The sequence below is a fragment of the Bactrocera dorsalis genome, chromosome 3 (genome assembly GCF_023373825.1).
Source record: "Bactrocera dorsalis isolate Fly_Bdor chromosome 3, ASM2337382v1, whole genome shotgun sequence".
Taxonomy (NCBI): Eukaryota; Metazoa; Arthropoda; class Insecta; order Diptera; family Tephritidae; genus Bactrocera; species Bactrocera dorsalis.
In genome coordinates this window covers 71,783,532-71,796,648 of record NC_064305.1, presented here as the reverse complement: position 1 = coordinate 71,796,648, position 13,117 = coordinate 71,783,532, and the positions used below count along the sequence as shown (strand labels likewise).

The 13,117-nt window shown below is 37.7% G+C and overlaps 2 protein-coding genes across 2 annotated transcripts in view; both read right to left on the bottom strand.

Annotated features, from left to right (window-relative positions):
• Positions 1-814: 814 nt before the first annotated feature.
• On the bottom strand, positions 815-7,905 carry LOC105227328 (adenylyl cyclase X E). Its single transcript, XM_049450766.1, has 19 exons — positions 7,579-7,905; positions 7,376-7,516; positions 7,163-7,307; positions 6,708-7,078; positions 6,509-6,633; positions 5,331-5,487; positions 5,133-5,269; positions 4,782-5,070; positions 4,637-4,720; positions 4,472-4,566; positions 2,946-3,164; positions 2,636-2,882; positions 2,461-2,553; positions 2,131-2,399; positions 1,962-2,056; positions 1,744-1,895; positions 1,521-1,686; positions 1,198-1,443; positions 815-1,134 (listed from the first exon to the last, which is right to left on the bottom strand). Exons 1-19 carry the CDS (start codon positions 7,684-7,686, stop codon positions 839-841), a joined length of 3,435 nt encoding a protein of 1,144 aa, XP_049306723.1. The 5' UTR covers positions 7,687-7,905; the 3' UTR covers positions 815-838.
• A 2,052-nt stretch (positions 7,906-9,957) lies between these two features.
• The window catches only part of LOC105227327 (adenylyl cyclase X E), a 10,878-nt gene continuing 7,718 nt past the window's right edge, over positions 9,958-13,117 (bottom strand). The window contains exons 19-20 of the mRNA XM_049450767.1: positions 10,542-10,757; positions 9,958-10,351 (exon numbers count right to left, since the gene is read on the bottom strand). Of these exons, the coding sequence (XP_049306724.1) occupies positions 10,044-10,351; positions 10,542-10,757 (524 nt within the window). The 3' untranslated portion in view covers positions 9,958-10,043. The remainder of the gene's footprint in view (positions 10,352-10,541; positions 10,758-13,117) is intronic.

Below are 13,117 nucleotides of genomic sequence, written 5' to 3'. Positions count from 1 at the left end.
GTACCTCATATGGATGGCCGGACACAAAGGTGAACTAGTTGATGCACTCGCCTTCTCCGCAACATCCACTAACATGGTAGAACCTGAAGTCTTCATCAAGGTGCATCCTCATATGATATAGGAGCTGCTTCGCATTGGAGAAGAAGCAGTCAAGGTGAGGTATTGGCAATAACTCCAAAACATGCGCTATGCCAAGTTGCTAATGGGGGAGCAGCAAGTTTAAATATGCAATCAACCTCCGTAGGGACAAATTCAGGCTACTTGTCGCTTTCTACACTGGCTATCGTAAGCTGAAGAAGCACTTATACAACATGGGCCTTGATTATTGGACAACTAGCCGATACTTCGACAACACTGAAACTACAACGGCATAGCAGTCTGAAGACGCAGGATATAGATCCCTTAGATCCATGTTTCCAAATTGGAATCCCATCCCTTACTAGCACCTAGCAGTATGGGGGCTAGTTGGGTCGTTGTGACTTAGGAGAAAGCACAAAAGACCTAAGGTATCTGTATCTGTATCCGTATCTGGCCAATCAATTTGCAACCGATCTACAAGAAATATGGTCAAACAAACTGTCTCAGATACTTATTTCACTTTAGCTAAACTGAATATTGTACACAAATATCCCTTGACTTCACTTAACTTGCATATCTAACATATTGAATTTCCCTTTGAAGCTTTCTTCAGCTGCCGCATAATATAAATTCACTTTCAACTCATTTTAATATGTATTTAAATATAAATATATTTATTTTATTTCACATTAGCTTATGATAATAATTATAATATATAATATATTGCAAATTCAGTTATAATCATTTAGCTGTCACATTATTATAATGGATCAATATCGGTTTCTGTTATTGTCGACTTTCTAAATTGCAAACGATCATCAATATCTATGAAATATGTTGGTATGGAACCGCGTCCTTTAACAAATGTTATGCCTCTGTACACACAATGGATGTCGTGTAAGGTCAAAATGTTGGCAGTCTCCTCAGTGACTTGAATTAGGTTAGCCACCCCAGTGGAGTCCATGCGCGCCGCCATATTCACAGCATTACCCCATATATCATAATGCGGCTTAAATAAGCCAACAACACCGGCCATAACGGGACCATTCGCTATACCTTATGTGAAGCGCAAGTCAATAATGTATATTTTGCTATTCAATTGATTTGTATACTTATTACCAAGGCGTAAATCGCCAATAACTTGACTATCGCTGTCGTGATAGAAATTATTTTTGTTGAAGTTGTCCATAGCACGCAACAGACTCAAACCGAAGCGCGCCATAACGTAAACGACGTCGTCATCGGTGATCGGCTCTTCGCCGTCGTTGAACATGCGCACCGAGCGACGTCGGGTGGTGCCGCCGGTCGTTGAAGACTTATCCGCAACAGCGCCAAATAAGTCACTGATATTTGCTCTCCTGGTGGCTTGGTGTTATGCAATATCAAAAAAATTAAATAAATTAGTAAATTTTAAATTTAAATGCAGTCAATAAAGTACCTACCCAAATGATCTCTACGCCAATTGTAGGCGAATGAGAAAGCACTGGCGCGCTGTTCTAGCGAGCCTCTATGCCCCGTGCCGGTGGTATTTAGCCCACAGGCCGCCATATACGTCCAGCCGGCGACTTTGATTTTCTCAATTTTATGCACGCCTTTGAATGAGCTTAGCTATATATTGAAGATTGTCCAAGTGATTATTAAAAGTTAAAATATAGAGCAGCTTACCACTTCATCGAAATCGCAAATGATTTCGTTCAAAACTCGCATGCCGACAACTTCAATGTCGAAATTCAGTATAGTCGCAAAGATTACAGCCACATTTGAGTATTCCTCGTAGTAGAGCTTGTTGGTCAACTGATTGTCCATATAAATGTCAACTAAAATAAAAAATAAGCTCTCTGAGTGCTAAAAGTAAAAAAGGTTAGGTTGGATTCATTCCTCACCTATATGCGATGGCAAAATATTACTGACCAATCGGGAAATCGTCTCATTTGTTAGTTTGGCATTTTCCTGTTTTTTCTTCAATTCTCGTTTCCAACTAAAAAATGGGAAATAAAATGAACAATATACAACAAGCACTATCGTAAGGCACTTTCACTTAACGGCACTTACTAATAATCCACCCTGGAGATGAACTCTTTTTGCCGACTGATCATGTTTATTACGATAAGCGTCAGGACGGACACAAATATATGCGAATATTCGGGATAAAGATTAGTATTACAAGCCAGGCTGCGTTCGTAGACAAAGTCATACAAAACCGTTATGATAATGATGTAACTAATGAGTGTAAAAAGGCCGACAGCTATTTTAATAATATAAGTTATGCCCGAGAATAGGAAATTTAGAAATATATTCATAATAATGCACTCGGTGACAGCCTGAAAAGATCGGTAAGAATATGAAAACATATAAATGACTTTATATCAGTGAGCCACGCACCCATGTATTGAAGCACAGTATATCCCGGGTGCCATCCTCAAAAAGCAGAATTTCGATTTCCTGATTTTCAATTTGAAAGCGATCGCAATCTAACTGATTAAATGTATATTAGCCGAAAAATGATTTAGCCTCACATACAAATAGTATGGCAACATCTACAAATTACTTTGCTTACCAGTTGTATTAGTGTATAGCTTAACTGTAGTATTAAAATGCCCAAATAAATGAAAATGCGTACATTGAAGACCCTTTGTGTGAATTCGGAGAGTCCATAAATCCAACGACTGACTTTATTGCGCGGTTTCATGTGAAACCAATTTTTTCGACAGACCTCCCACAATTTCTTGTACCAGACCAAGCCCAGAACTAACAACATCAATATATTTCCAATAACGACCAAGACCCAAAATTTTAGGCTTTGTCTGTAAATGAAATTTTACCGATACAAGTACATAAGGGAGAGTATTTCAATTCAGCTTACTTACTTGGCATTAATGGCCTGCATGGCGATTGTGCACAGAATAATTATGTATGAAACCAGCACACTATACTTGAGTTTAATATCTGGTTGGATCATATAGTTGTGTTCCCAGCGCCAATTCTTGAAACACATAAACCACCAGGAGAAATTTATACGAAAGTTGTGCTCCTCTCGCTCGAAACGCGTGAGGTGTCGCGATTTTCCAAAGAATATGCGATGGAATCTAGAAATCGGAAATATTGATATGGTTTAATGTAAATGTCAAACAATTGATGTAATTAAATCAACCAAAGTTAATTCTAACAAATTTACTACTTTAGAAAGGAGTTAAAGGAAACTTTGACCAGATTTTTCATTTTTCGGCATCCCAGCATTTCAATACATACTAGACCTCAGAGATTGACCGATGATTTGACTAAAAATTACGCTTTAACCATTAACCACTCCCCGTTTTCACCTGATATGGCACCGTGCGACTTCTTACTTTTCGGAAAAATGCATTTGCCCATGAAAGGAAAGCGTTCTGCAGACGTAGAGGCCATTCAAAAGGCTTGCACCGGCATACTGGCGGCCATACCGGCAACGAGCTAAAAGACTCGTTCGACACACGCTTTTGGACCGTGCGAAAGGGTATATTGAAGCAAAGGAAACTATTTTGCACTGACCAACAACTTTATTTTATCCACATTGGCTTCAAGAGGTCTTCCAGGACGTGGTGCATTCTCAAAGTCGAAATTGCCGGAAGGAAATTTTACAACGAATTATGACATTGGCGTTCGGTCAGCACATGTGCCGTTTTCGATAGAGCACCAAACACAAACTATTCCCTAAAATTGCAAAAAATGGGGCTATTGATAGTGAGGTCGCTGAGTTAAAGTTCGTGTCAAGCACAGGCATCCTAAATGATGACTACTCCTTTTAGACTTAGCAAGTGAACTCCATCTAATATCACAGAGAACCAAATTGGTCTATACGTGGCTTATTGGCCTAGCAGAATCACCTAACCTAATCTATATGGAGTTAAAGGAAACTTTGACCAGATTTTTCATTTTTCGGCATCCCAGCATTTCAATACATACTAGACCTCAGAGATTGACCGATATATTTGGTAAAAAACTAGCCATATACACTTCACTTCCCTGAAAAGTAATTGCCCGTTTTAGACCATTTTTGGACGTGAGATGAAATATCTTGAGGGCTCTATTTGCAAAAACTTTTATTCTGATAATAATAGTCTCTTGTTAAAACTGCCGGTTTTGCGATATAGAACGGGAAACTCCAAAGCACCTGATTCTAGATTGCTCAGAAATTTTTAGAAGCAGGCTCAAGGCCCTAGGTTTTATCTACGTGGACAGGAATCACATCACGACAGTGAGCTCCTGGAATTGTTCAAAATGCTGTACCTTTGTGCCCATATGTAATATAGGAGAGGGCACAATAGACCATAGATCGCAGTGTAAAATCTCAATTATTTTCTATCTATATTCTAACTCTATTATATAAATACAATTAGATCTTCCTAGTACTCACTGTAAAGTTTCGACCGGTATACTTGTACTCTCTCGGCGCATCTCCATATCCACCATTCTTTGTATTATGTCACCGGAATAAACGGTTTTCAGATCCTACACGACCAATATAAAAACAAAGCCATAAATCAAAAACATAATATTGAAGTATTAAGCCAAATCATACCGCTGCTGAGCCCAGTGGTGAGCCCTTCAGAAACGAAAACCTACTCATCAGTGTATTATTTGATATCGTCTCCCTATATTTAGTCTGTAATAGAACAAATTCAGCGCAATTATTAATAAATACAATAAAATCGCAAAGAACTTACCGTTGTCGGCGGTATGATCAGATACGTACGTATGCTGTGTTGTTGCAATAGCGGATCATTGATGGCTTTCTCTGTGCCATCTTCATATTGGAATTCATCATCTAAACGTTCGAGTGTTTCGCCGCTAATGTGTACACGACCGGGTACGCCGGTATTTTCCAAACGATTAGCGATCTCAACATCTTTCGAGTAAATATCGAATTTCCATTTAGTGGCGCCAATCACACCAGATAACACGCTACCCGAATGCACGCCAATGCGTATGTCCATTTCCAAGTCTCTGGTATCACTGTAACGGTATCAGGTATAAGTTAGTGTCTTACCAGAAATTTTACAACAGTTAAAGCTCACCGCTCCGTGTGGATCTCCTGTATCATCCGTAGACCAAGTCGCACACAAGCATTAGCGTGATCCTCGTTGGGTATCGAGACATTCGCCACACAATAGTAGCAATCGCCCAAAAACTGTATTCTCAGCACATCCAAATCCTGTAAGAGTTTAAGTTCTCATGTGTTAAGGTTCTCGAGTGAAAATTAGTAGTGTAACTACCAGCGCTGCATCATCAAATCTAACGTAGAGATCATGTAGCGTCTCCACAAGTGTTTTCACATCAACAGTTGTGGTTAGTTTGGTATAGTTGACCATATCGGCGTAGAGTATTGTCACATCGTCGTGTGTTTCAATGAAGAGTTTTCTATATAACATTCTATTTCATAAAGAGTAGATAAAAAAATTACTCTTGTGATTAAATTAAGTTTTTATTACAAAATTATCTTTTCAAACTGTTTTTCTAGAGAACATTGTAAACATCTTTCTATATCATCATATAAATCCTACACTAAAGATAAATTAAAAAAAAACCCTTGAGGTGAGGCATAAAAAGTTTGTCTGTTTAAAACAGTATTTGAAATCATATTGCCTAATAAGCTTTACTTCGCCCCATTAGCATTTAGATCACCTCTCTTGAGTCAAAGTATAATATCCTATAAGTTCGATTAAATATTTTAACAATCTAAAAACATGTTGAAATGGAATTTAATGGTACATTTCAGTGATGGATTGATGGGGGATTTGAGTGGTCCCAGAGAGCTCATGACAGTTAACCCTTCCATCAACCTTCCCCCTAAGCTTTGATTCATCCGTGAAGAACCTCTCTGCTCCTCTCCTTCAACGGCTTCTTCTCACCCACAACTCCCTCGTCGGTATATGGGTAGAGAAGAAGCCGCCAGAGTTCGGTTTAGCGACTCTATGATCCAAGTGATTCGGTATAAAGTCAAAGTGATTAAGGATTTCCGAGTATTCAGACAGGATGCCATTAAGTGCCATGAGACCACAACTTTTGCGAATGGCTCCTCTACAGCTGTACAAGGCAATCAATGTATTTTTGATTTTTCAAAGATTTTATTCAAATTCGGAAACAATTTACGAAGTAGAAGAGCTCAGTAAATTTCAAAAAATTCCAATAGTTAGACCATAGTTACTTTAGAGGTACTAAGATTCATAAGAATATAACAATGTCTATTATAAAATGAGAAGTTAGTACCAAAACTCTACCCTCTAGAAATTTTGATGCAAACACTATAATATCCTTAGAAAGAAATCGGGGCATTGGCATTCACTCAACTCGATATTTAAAAGTGCTGGGCACTCTCATCTAACATCTGAGCGCTCAATAGCTTTTAACGAGAGCGCCAGCTTATATTTTCTTTTTAAAATTTTATACTCACTCCGCTTCTCGCTGGAAAGACGAGCGTCTGCGCGATGTTAAACTCGTTCGTGTTAAACGCAATTTTATATCCTCCTCTATTTTATCAGCAATTGGTGCCGGTATCATGCTTAGCAGTAATATTTTCTATACAAATAAAAAAATATATAATTTTAAATATAGCAACTTTTGCGAAAAATCGATTTTTTTTTACAAAGTACCTCTTGAGTTTTGGCAGCATGCAGCAGAAGATCCTCTTCAACGCACTCACGCTTGTCGATGAAGGTTTGCCGTACCACTATTTCACGTGGTAAGCGAAAAAATAGACCCAATAAATTGAGCCCCACCATAAACATGATTTCAGATATGATTTTCTCTTCGTCCATACTGGTGGCGCCATCAACTTTCATGCGATACGTTATCGTCAGAAATAATATTATATAGCACAGTGATATTGTAACGCCCAAAATGAATGGTTGGCGATGATTAAAAAACGGCATATATATGTAAACTGAATAGATAATGAAACTATAGAAAATCGGCACAAAGATCTCATAACAGGTGACGGCGTGATATACCGGCACGGTTATATCTGCAAAGATGCACAAAAAACAACACGGATTGTTTGCAATTCATTGTAATTTCATTTGCTTATTTCTATTTCTTCTTGACTCACCCATTGCCGTAAGAAATATTATTGACAGAACCGCTACATAAATAATCCAAGCAAATTTCATAATCGCCCGCTTCCATATGCCTATATAAATGGCCACGACAGACAACATCGTGAATACCATATAAATTGATATGTCAGTTGCTACCTGAAATAAAATTTATTTATAGAATATTTTGTCTACTATTATTATTTTTTAAGAAAATTTGTTTTAACCTCGTCAGAATTGACCAACAGCACACAATAGATGACCGTTATGGTGATGAGTATCGTCAAGAAGGTAGTCAATTGTATTCTAAGCAGACGCGCCATGTAGGTTTGGTAAATCTTCTCCACGTCATATTTACGGCAATGTTCCTGCAAAAAATTTCAGCACCTTTTAAAATAAGTCCATTTAAGGTTTATGCGTTGCATCTTACCCTCAACACGCTTAGCTCATTTCTGTCCTTGAACTGATGTGTCACATCGTCTAATATTGTGCCAACATTGACCGAAGCTTTACGATTACGATCGTAAGATGAATACATCGCTATTTGAGAAATTTTAAGTTATAACGAAAAAATCATAACGACACTCTCAGCTGATATTATTGATAATTGAGTTGTCGTTCGGTTTTCGTTTTATACTTCCTTTTCATACATATTTGACGCAACACACTCTCTATTTCGTTTAACAAGTGTTTACATTTATGCTTACGGAGCTGTAAGAGTAGAAAGTTTTTCGAAATACCGACTTTGAATAAAATAAGAAAAAATGATAACTTCGACCACATGAAAGATATTGTATAATATCCTTCAAAAAATATTTTTTTCAGCATATTAGGATATAAAAATATCTTTATTCTTATTTTGATCGGTCAGGTACAAGCTACAGTGTTCCGAACTGAACAATATGTTCAAATATAATGGCATTGCATTGGAAAATAATAATCGTGAAGATACCTTGACAAATAGGAGAAAATTCTGTATAAGAATTTGCGTTGGAGCGGTCAGTTGTATGGCAGCTATATGCTATAGTTGTCCGATCTGAACAATTTATTCGGATACAATAGCGTTGGCTTGGAAAATAGTCCATGCGGAATTTAGTGAATATCCATTGTCAATTTCCATAAAAAGACTTGATTTTCATCGTTCAGTTTGTATGACAGCTATATGTTATAGTGATTCGATCTGAAAAATTTTTTCGAAAATTGTGGCGGTACTCTAGAAAATAATGTATGCCAATTTTTTTAAAAAACTGTTGTCAAATAAAAGATTTTTCCTAACCAGGACTTGACTTTGTTCCATCCTTTGTATGGCAGCTATACATATGATACAAGGTTTGTCCGGAAAGTAATAGAACTGATTTTTTTCCGCCGCGACTATACTTCAGAGCATGCGCGCACCGACTGGATTCGTAGAGGGCGTTCCTACCTTACGAACGAGCACTCCGAAAATACAGCGTTCGTTAGAGAGGTACGCGATTAAATTCTTTGTGAAACTCGGTAAATCTGCGACAGAGACGTTTGATGTGATCAAGCAGACTTACCCAGATCTTGCTTTAGCAAGAAGTGGCATGTTTCGGTCGCACCAGGGCTTTTTGTAAGGCCGGGAAGAGGTCGCTGATGAAGACCGTGCTGGGAGACCTGCGACTTCGATAAAAACCGACAATATGACTCTTATGCGTAAAGTTATGAATTCAAACCGTCGACTAAGAATTAGTTTAATTGCCCTGATGTTAAATTTATCAAAATCTGTGGTTCATGACATTGACGAAGGCTCAATCGGGTCCGACAAGACATCGCAGCCGATTGGAAATTGAACTACGACAACGCCCTGGCTTACACCTCCTTTCTTGTGATCAGCTACCTAACCAAGGCCGGAGTACCAATGTTTCCGCGGCCGCCCTACAGCCCAGATATAGCCTGAAAGGCAAGCATTTTCAGACGACAGAGGGGATCCAAGCAGCATGCACCTCGGCTCTCAAGACTATTCCGGAGAATGTCTTCCTTGACGCCTTCAAAGCTTGAAAATCGCGCTGACCAATTTTGAAAGTTTTTATAGAATTGTAATGATTGGTTCAAAAATTATTTTTACTCGACTCAGTTCTATTACTTTCCGGATAAACCCTGTACATATTTTAGACGAGTTCTAGATAAGACTGAAAGAAATGTATTATGTATCGTCATTACTAAAGTCCATCCGACTCGCATTTGATGCTTGTCTGATTGGTTATGACCTCTCCTTTGGCCAACAACCCTCCTGCATTCCTTTAGAGACCGTGTAAATAAACTAAAAAAACATGCGTGCTTTTCTTGGGAGCTCTTACTCACGATCTTGGCACTAATGCATGTCTTTAAAGCTTTCCAACTCACCCTAATTCGTCTGACAGCACTTTCGAAATTTCATTGTGTATCGTTTTTAGCATCATCGGCTATTTCGATTCCCAGAATGTCTTTGGAGATTTCAATTGGAGCCAGCTCCTTCTCTTTCTGGTCTTTTCAAACGGAATGGAGGTCTTTCCTCTTTTCCTCTTTCTCTGCTTCTTCCGGCGGTTTCTGCGTGGAATACTTTCAGAGCTGGAGTGTTTCTCGTACATCGAGTTGTTGCCAATGAGGACCATAAATCTTAAACTCCAATTGGAACTTTTACTTTTACTAATAAAAGATTTTTGAAGCTGTCATATATACTTCTCAACGTTGACTCTAGGTTTTTTTTTAATATTGAATGAAATAACATTGTTATGGAATATGCACATAAGTATGTATATGTAATACCTATATTTCCGACTACTAGTTTAAAACCATTTTTATTCTCGACCATTGGCCACTCAATTTATTAATGATCTCATACATCTCATTTTACTTTAAGCATTTACAAATATTACTTAAGTTAATTATACAAATTTATGCCGTGTCAATATCAAAGCCGGTTTCATTTTTATCACTTGTTCGTGGCACGTAATTCAAATCGTTATCAATTTTTACAAAATAAGTGGGAATAAAATCACGCCCCTTAACATATGTCTGTCCTCTATATGTACATTGAACATTGAAAGTCTTCAATATAAGTGCTGTTTCTTCAGTAACCTGAATTGAATCCTCTAAACCGGTAGAGTCCATACGTGAGGCCATATTAACCGCATTGCCCCAAATATCATAAAATGGCTTATACAAGCCCACAACGCCGGCCATAACAGGACCATTCGATATACCTATAATGGAAGTATTAAAACATAAAAGAAAGCTCAGACATTCGAGATGGAACATTGATAGGAAACACGCATTAAAATACGTTCTTCATTACCCTGAGGTTACTAACTCTTTTTCTTTCTTTTCTTTAATGCGTTTTTCTTATCCACACACTTCATAAAAATTGTTCTTAACAACGAACTAGTATATTACCAATACGTAAAGCACCTAGGGTACGCTTCTTATCATCACTTTGAATATTCTCCTCGTTGAATTCTTTCATTTTTTGCAGTAAATCCAAAGCAAAGCTCAACATAATGAATACAACTTCATTTCCCTCAGCTGTACTATCCTGATTTAGTACAACACTTGGAGCTACATTTATGCCTGATAAGATACTTCTCGATAAAGCTGCATTCATACCGTCATCTGAAATAAATATCAATAGATAAGATCGGAACTTAACGAACTTTATTCGTAGAATCAAGGACTTGAGTTGTACACAAAACTTTCACCTAATATTTCATTATTAGCAGCAGAAAATTTCGAGGAATGCTGCCCCGTTGAGGGGCCTTCTAAAAAAAAAAAAACGCATAAAATTTGGCAAAATCTCATCAGTTATTTATTGAAACGTTAGATTGGTTCATGACATTTACTTTTTGAAGATAATTTCATTTAAATGTTGACCGCGGCTGCGTCTTAGGTGGTCCATTCGGAAAGTCCAATTTTTGGGCAACTTTTTTTCGAGCATTTCGGCCGGAATAGCCAGAATTTCTTCGGAACTGTTGTCTTCCAAAGGCTGGAATAGTTGCTGGCTTATTTCTGTAGACTTTAGACTTGACGTAGCCCCACCAAAAAATAGTCTACAGGCGTTAAATCGCATGATCTTGGTGGCCACTTACGGGTCCATTTTCTTGAGATGAATTGTTGTCCGAAGTTTTCCCTCGAAATGGCCATTAGAATCGCGAGCTGTGTGGCATGTAGCGCCATCCTGTTTGAAACCACATGTCAACCAAGTTCAGTTCTTCATGTTTTGGCAACAAAAAGTTTGTTTAGCATCGAACGATAGCGATCGCCATTTTCACCGTAACGTTGCGTCCAACAGCATCTTTGAAAAAATACGGTCCAATGATTCCACCAGCGTACAAAACCACAACCAAACAGTGCATTGTTCGGGATGCATGGGCAGTTCTTGAACGGCTTCTGGTTGCTCTTTTTCACCCCAAATGCGGCAATTTTGCTTATTTACGTAGCCATTCAACCAGAAATGAGCCTCATCGCTGAACAAAATTTGTCGATAAACACATTTCGAACCGAACACTGATTTTGGTAATAAAATTCAATGATTTGCAAGCGTTGCTCTCGTTAGTAAGTCTATTTCATGATGAAGTGGCAAAGCATACTGAGCATCTTTCTCTTTGACACCATGTCTGAAATCCCACGTGATCTGTCAAATAACTAATGCATGAAAATCCTAACCTCAAAAAAATCACCCGTTACATATAAATACATCAGAAATTTCCAAAAAACTTTCACGGAATGCTGCCCCGTTGAGGGGCCTTCCTAACATAAAGCGGGTCGGTTGCGATCATGATTATTTAGGGTCTCATGAGGCCTGTCAAAAGCAGTGCGTCCTTGTCAATTTCCAAGCTCAAAGTCTCACGCTTTTATGGAATACTATACTAAATGTGTGCCTAATTAAATTTGTGTAATTTCAATGTGAACGAATGGGAAAAAAGACACTTCGCAGCCTGTTGCGTGAGTATGATAACTGTATTAAGTACGATATAATAGTTTGCTTACCGGACGATGTTGTGGAGAATACACGATTTCTTTTAACCATTGAGTTACCGGCATTCAAACCACATGCTGCCATATATGTCCACCCAGCAACTTTGATTTTCTCAATCTTATCGAGGCCCTGATAGGTGCTTAGCTATTTTTTTTAATATCGTTCATTTAGTCATCCAAGTACAGAACAAAGCAAATGTTTCACTCACCACTTCATCAAAATCGCAAATAATTTCATTCAAAACACGCATTCCAACCTGTTCGGTGTCGTAATTCCGTATGGTTGCAAACATCACTGCTACGTTCTCATATTCCTCATAGCAGAGCTCACTCATCAACTGATCCTTCATGTAAATATTTACTTTACGTAAGGAAAAAGTAAACAAGAGATAATTAAAAATGTTGTTTAAGATATTTGTACTTATTGAAAAAGGTATTTCATATAATAAGTAATATATTTTTTTGTGGAGGAAGAAAGAGGTAAGTGAATGTTTAGCTTCCATTGAGAGTTCTTTGGAACTACAATATTATCACTTTAATTAAGAAAGAAAAGCAGTAAAAAATTAACTTTATCTATGAAGTGTTGGTTTTACAATAGGTAATACCCCCTGGGTCTACTTGATATAAAGTTGTGGAACAAATTAATTCATAAAATGACAAAGAATTTGACAAAGAAATGACAAATGTGAACTTGTGGAACATTATACACTGGTCAAAGAAATGACAAATGAGTCAAAGAAATAACATATGTGAACTTGTGGAACACTGTATACTTGACAAAGAAATGACAAATGTGAACTTGTGAAACACTGTACACTGGTCACAGAAATGTTAAATGAGTCTAATATCGATATTCTGCTTGAGACAGTATACTACTATACTGTATCTGACAGAATACCAAAATGAGACTCCTGACTAACAGAGTCACTAAATTACTATTGTTACAATTAGAGACATGCGACAATCGCCTCAAGCAGAATACTGATATAAGAAATAAC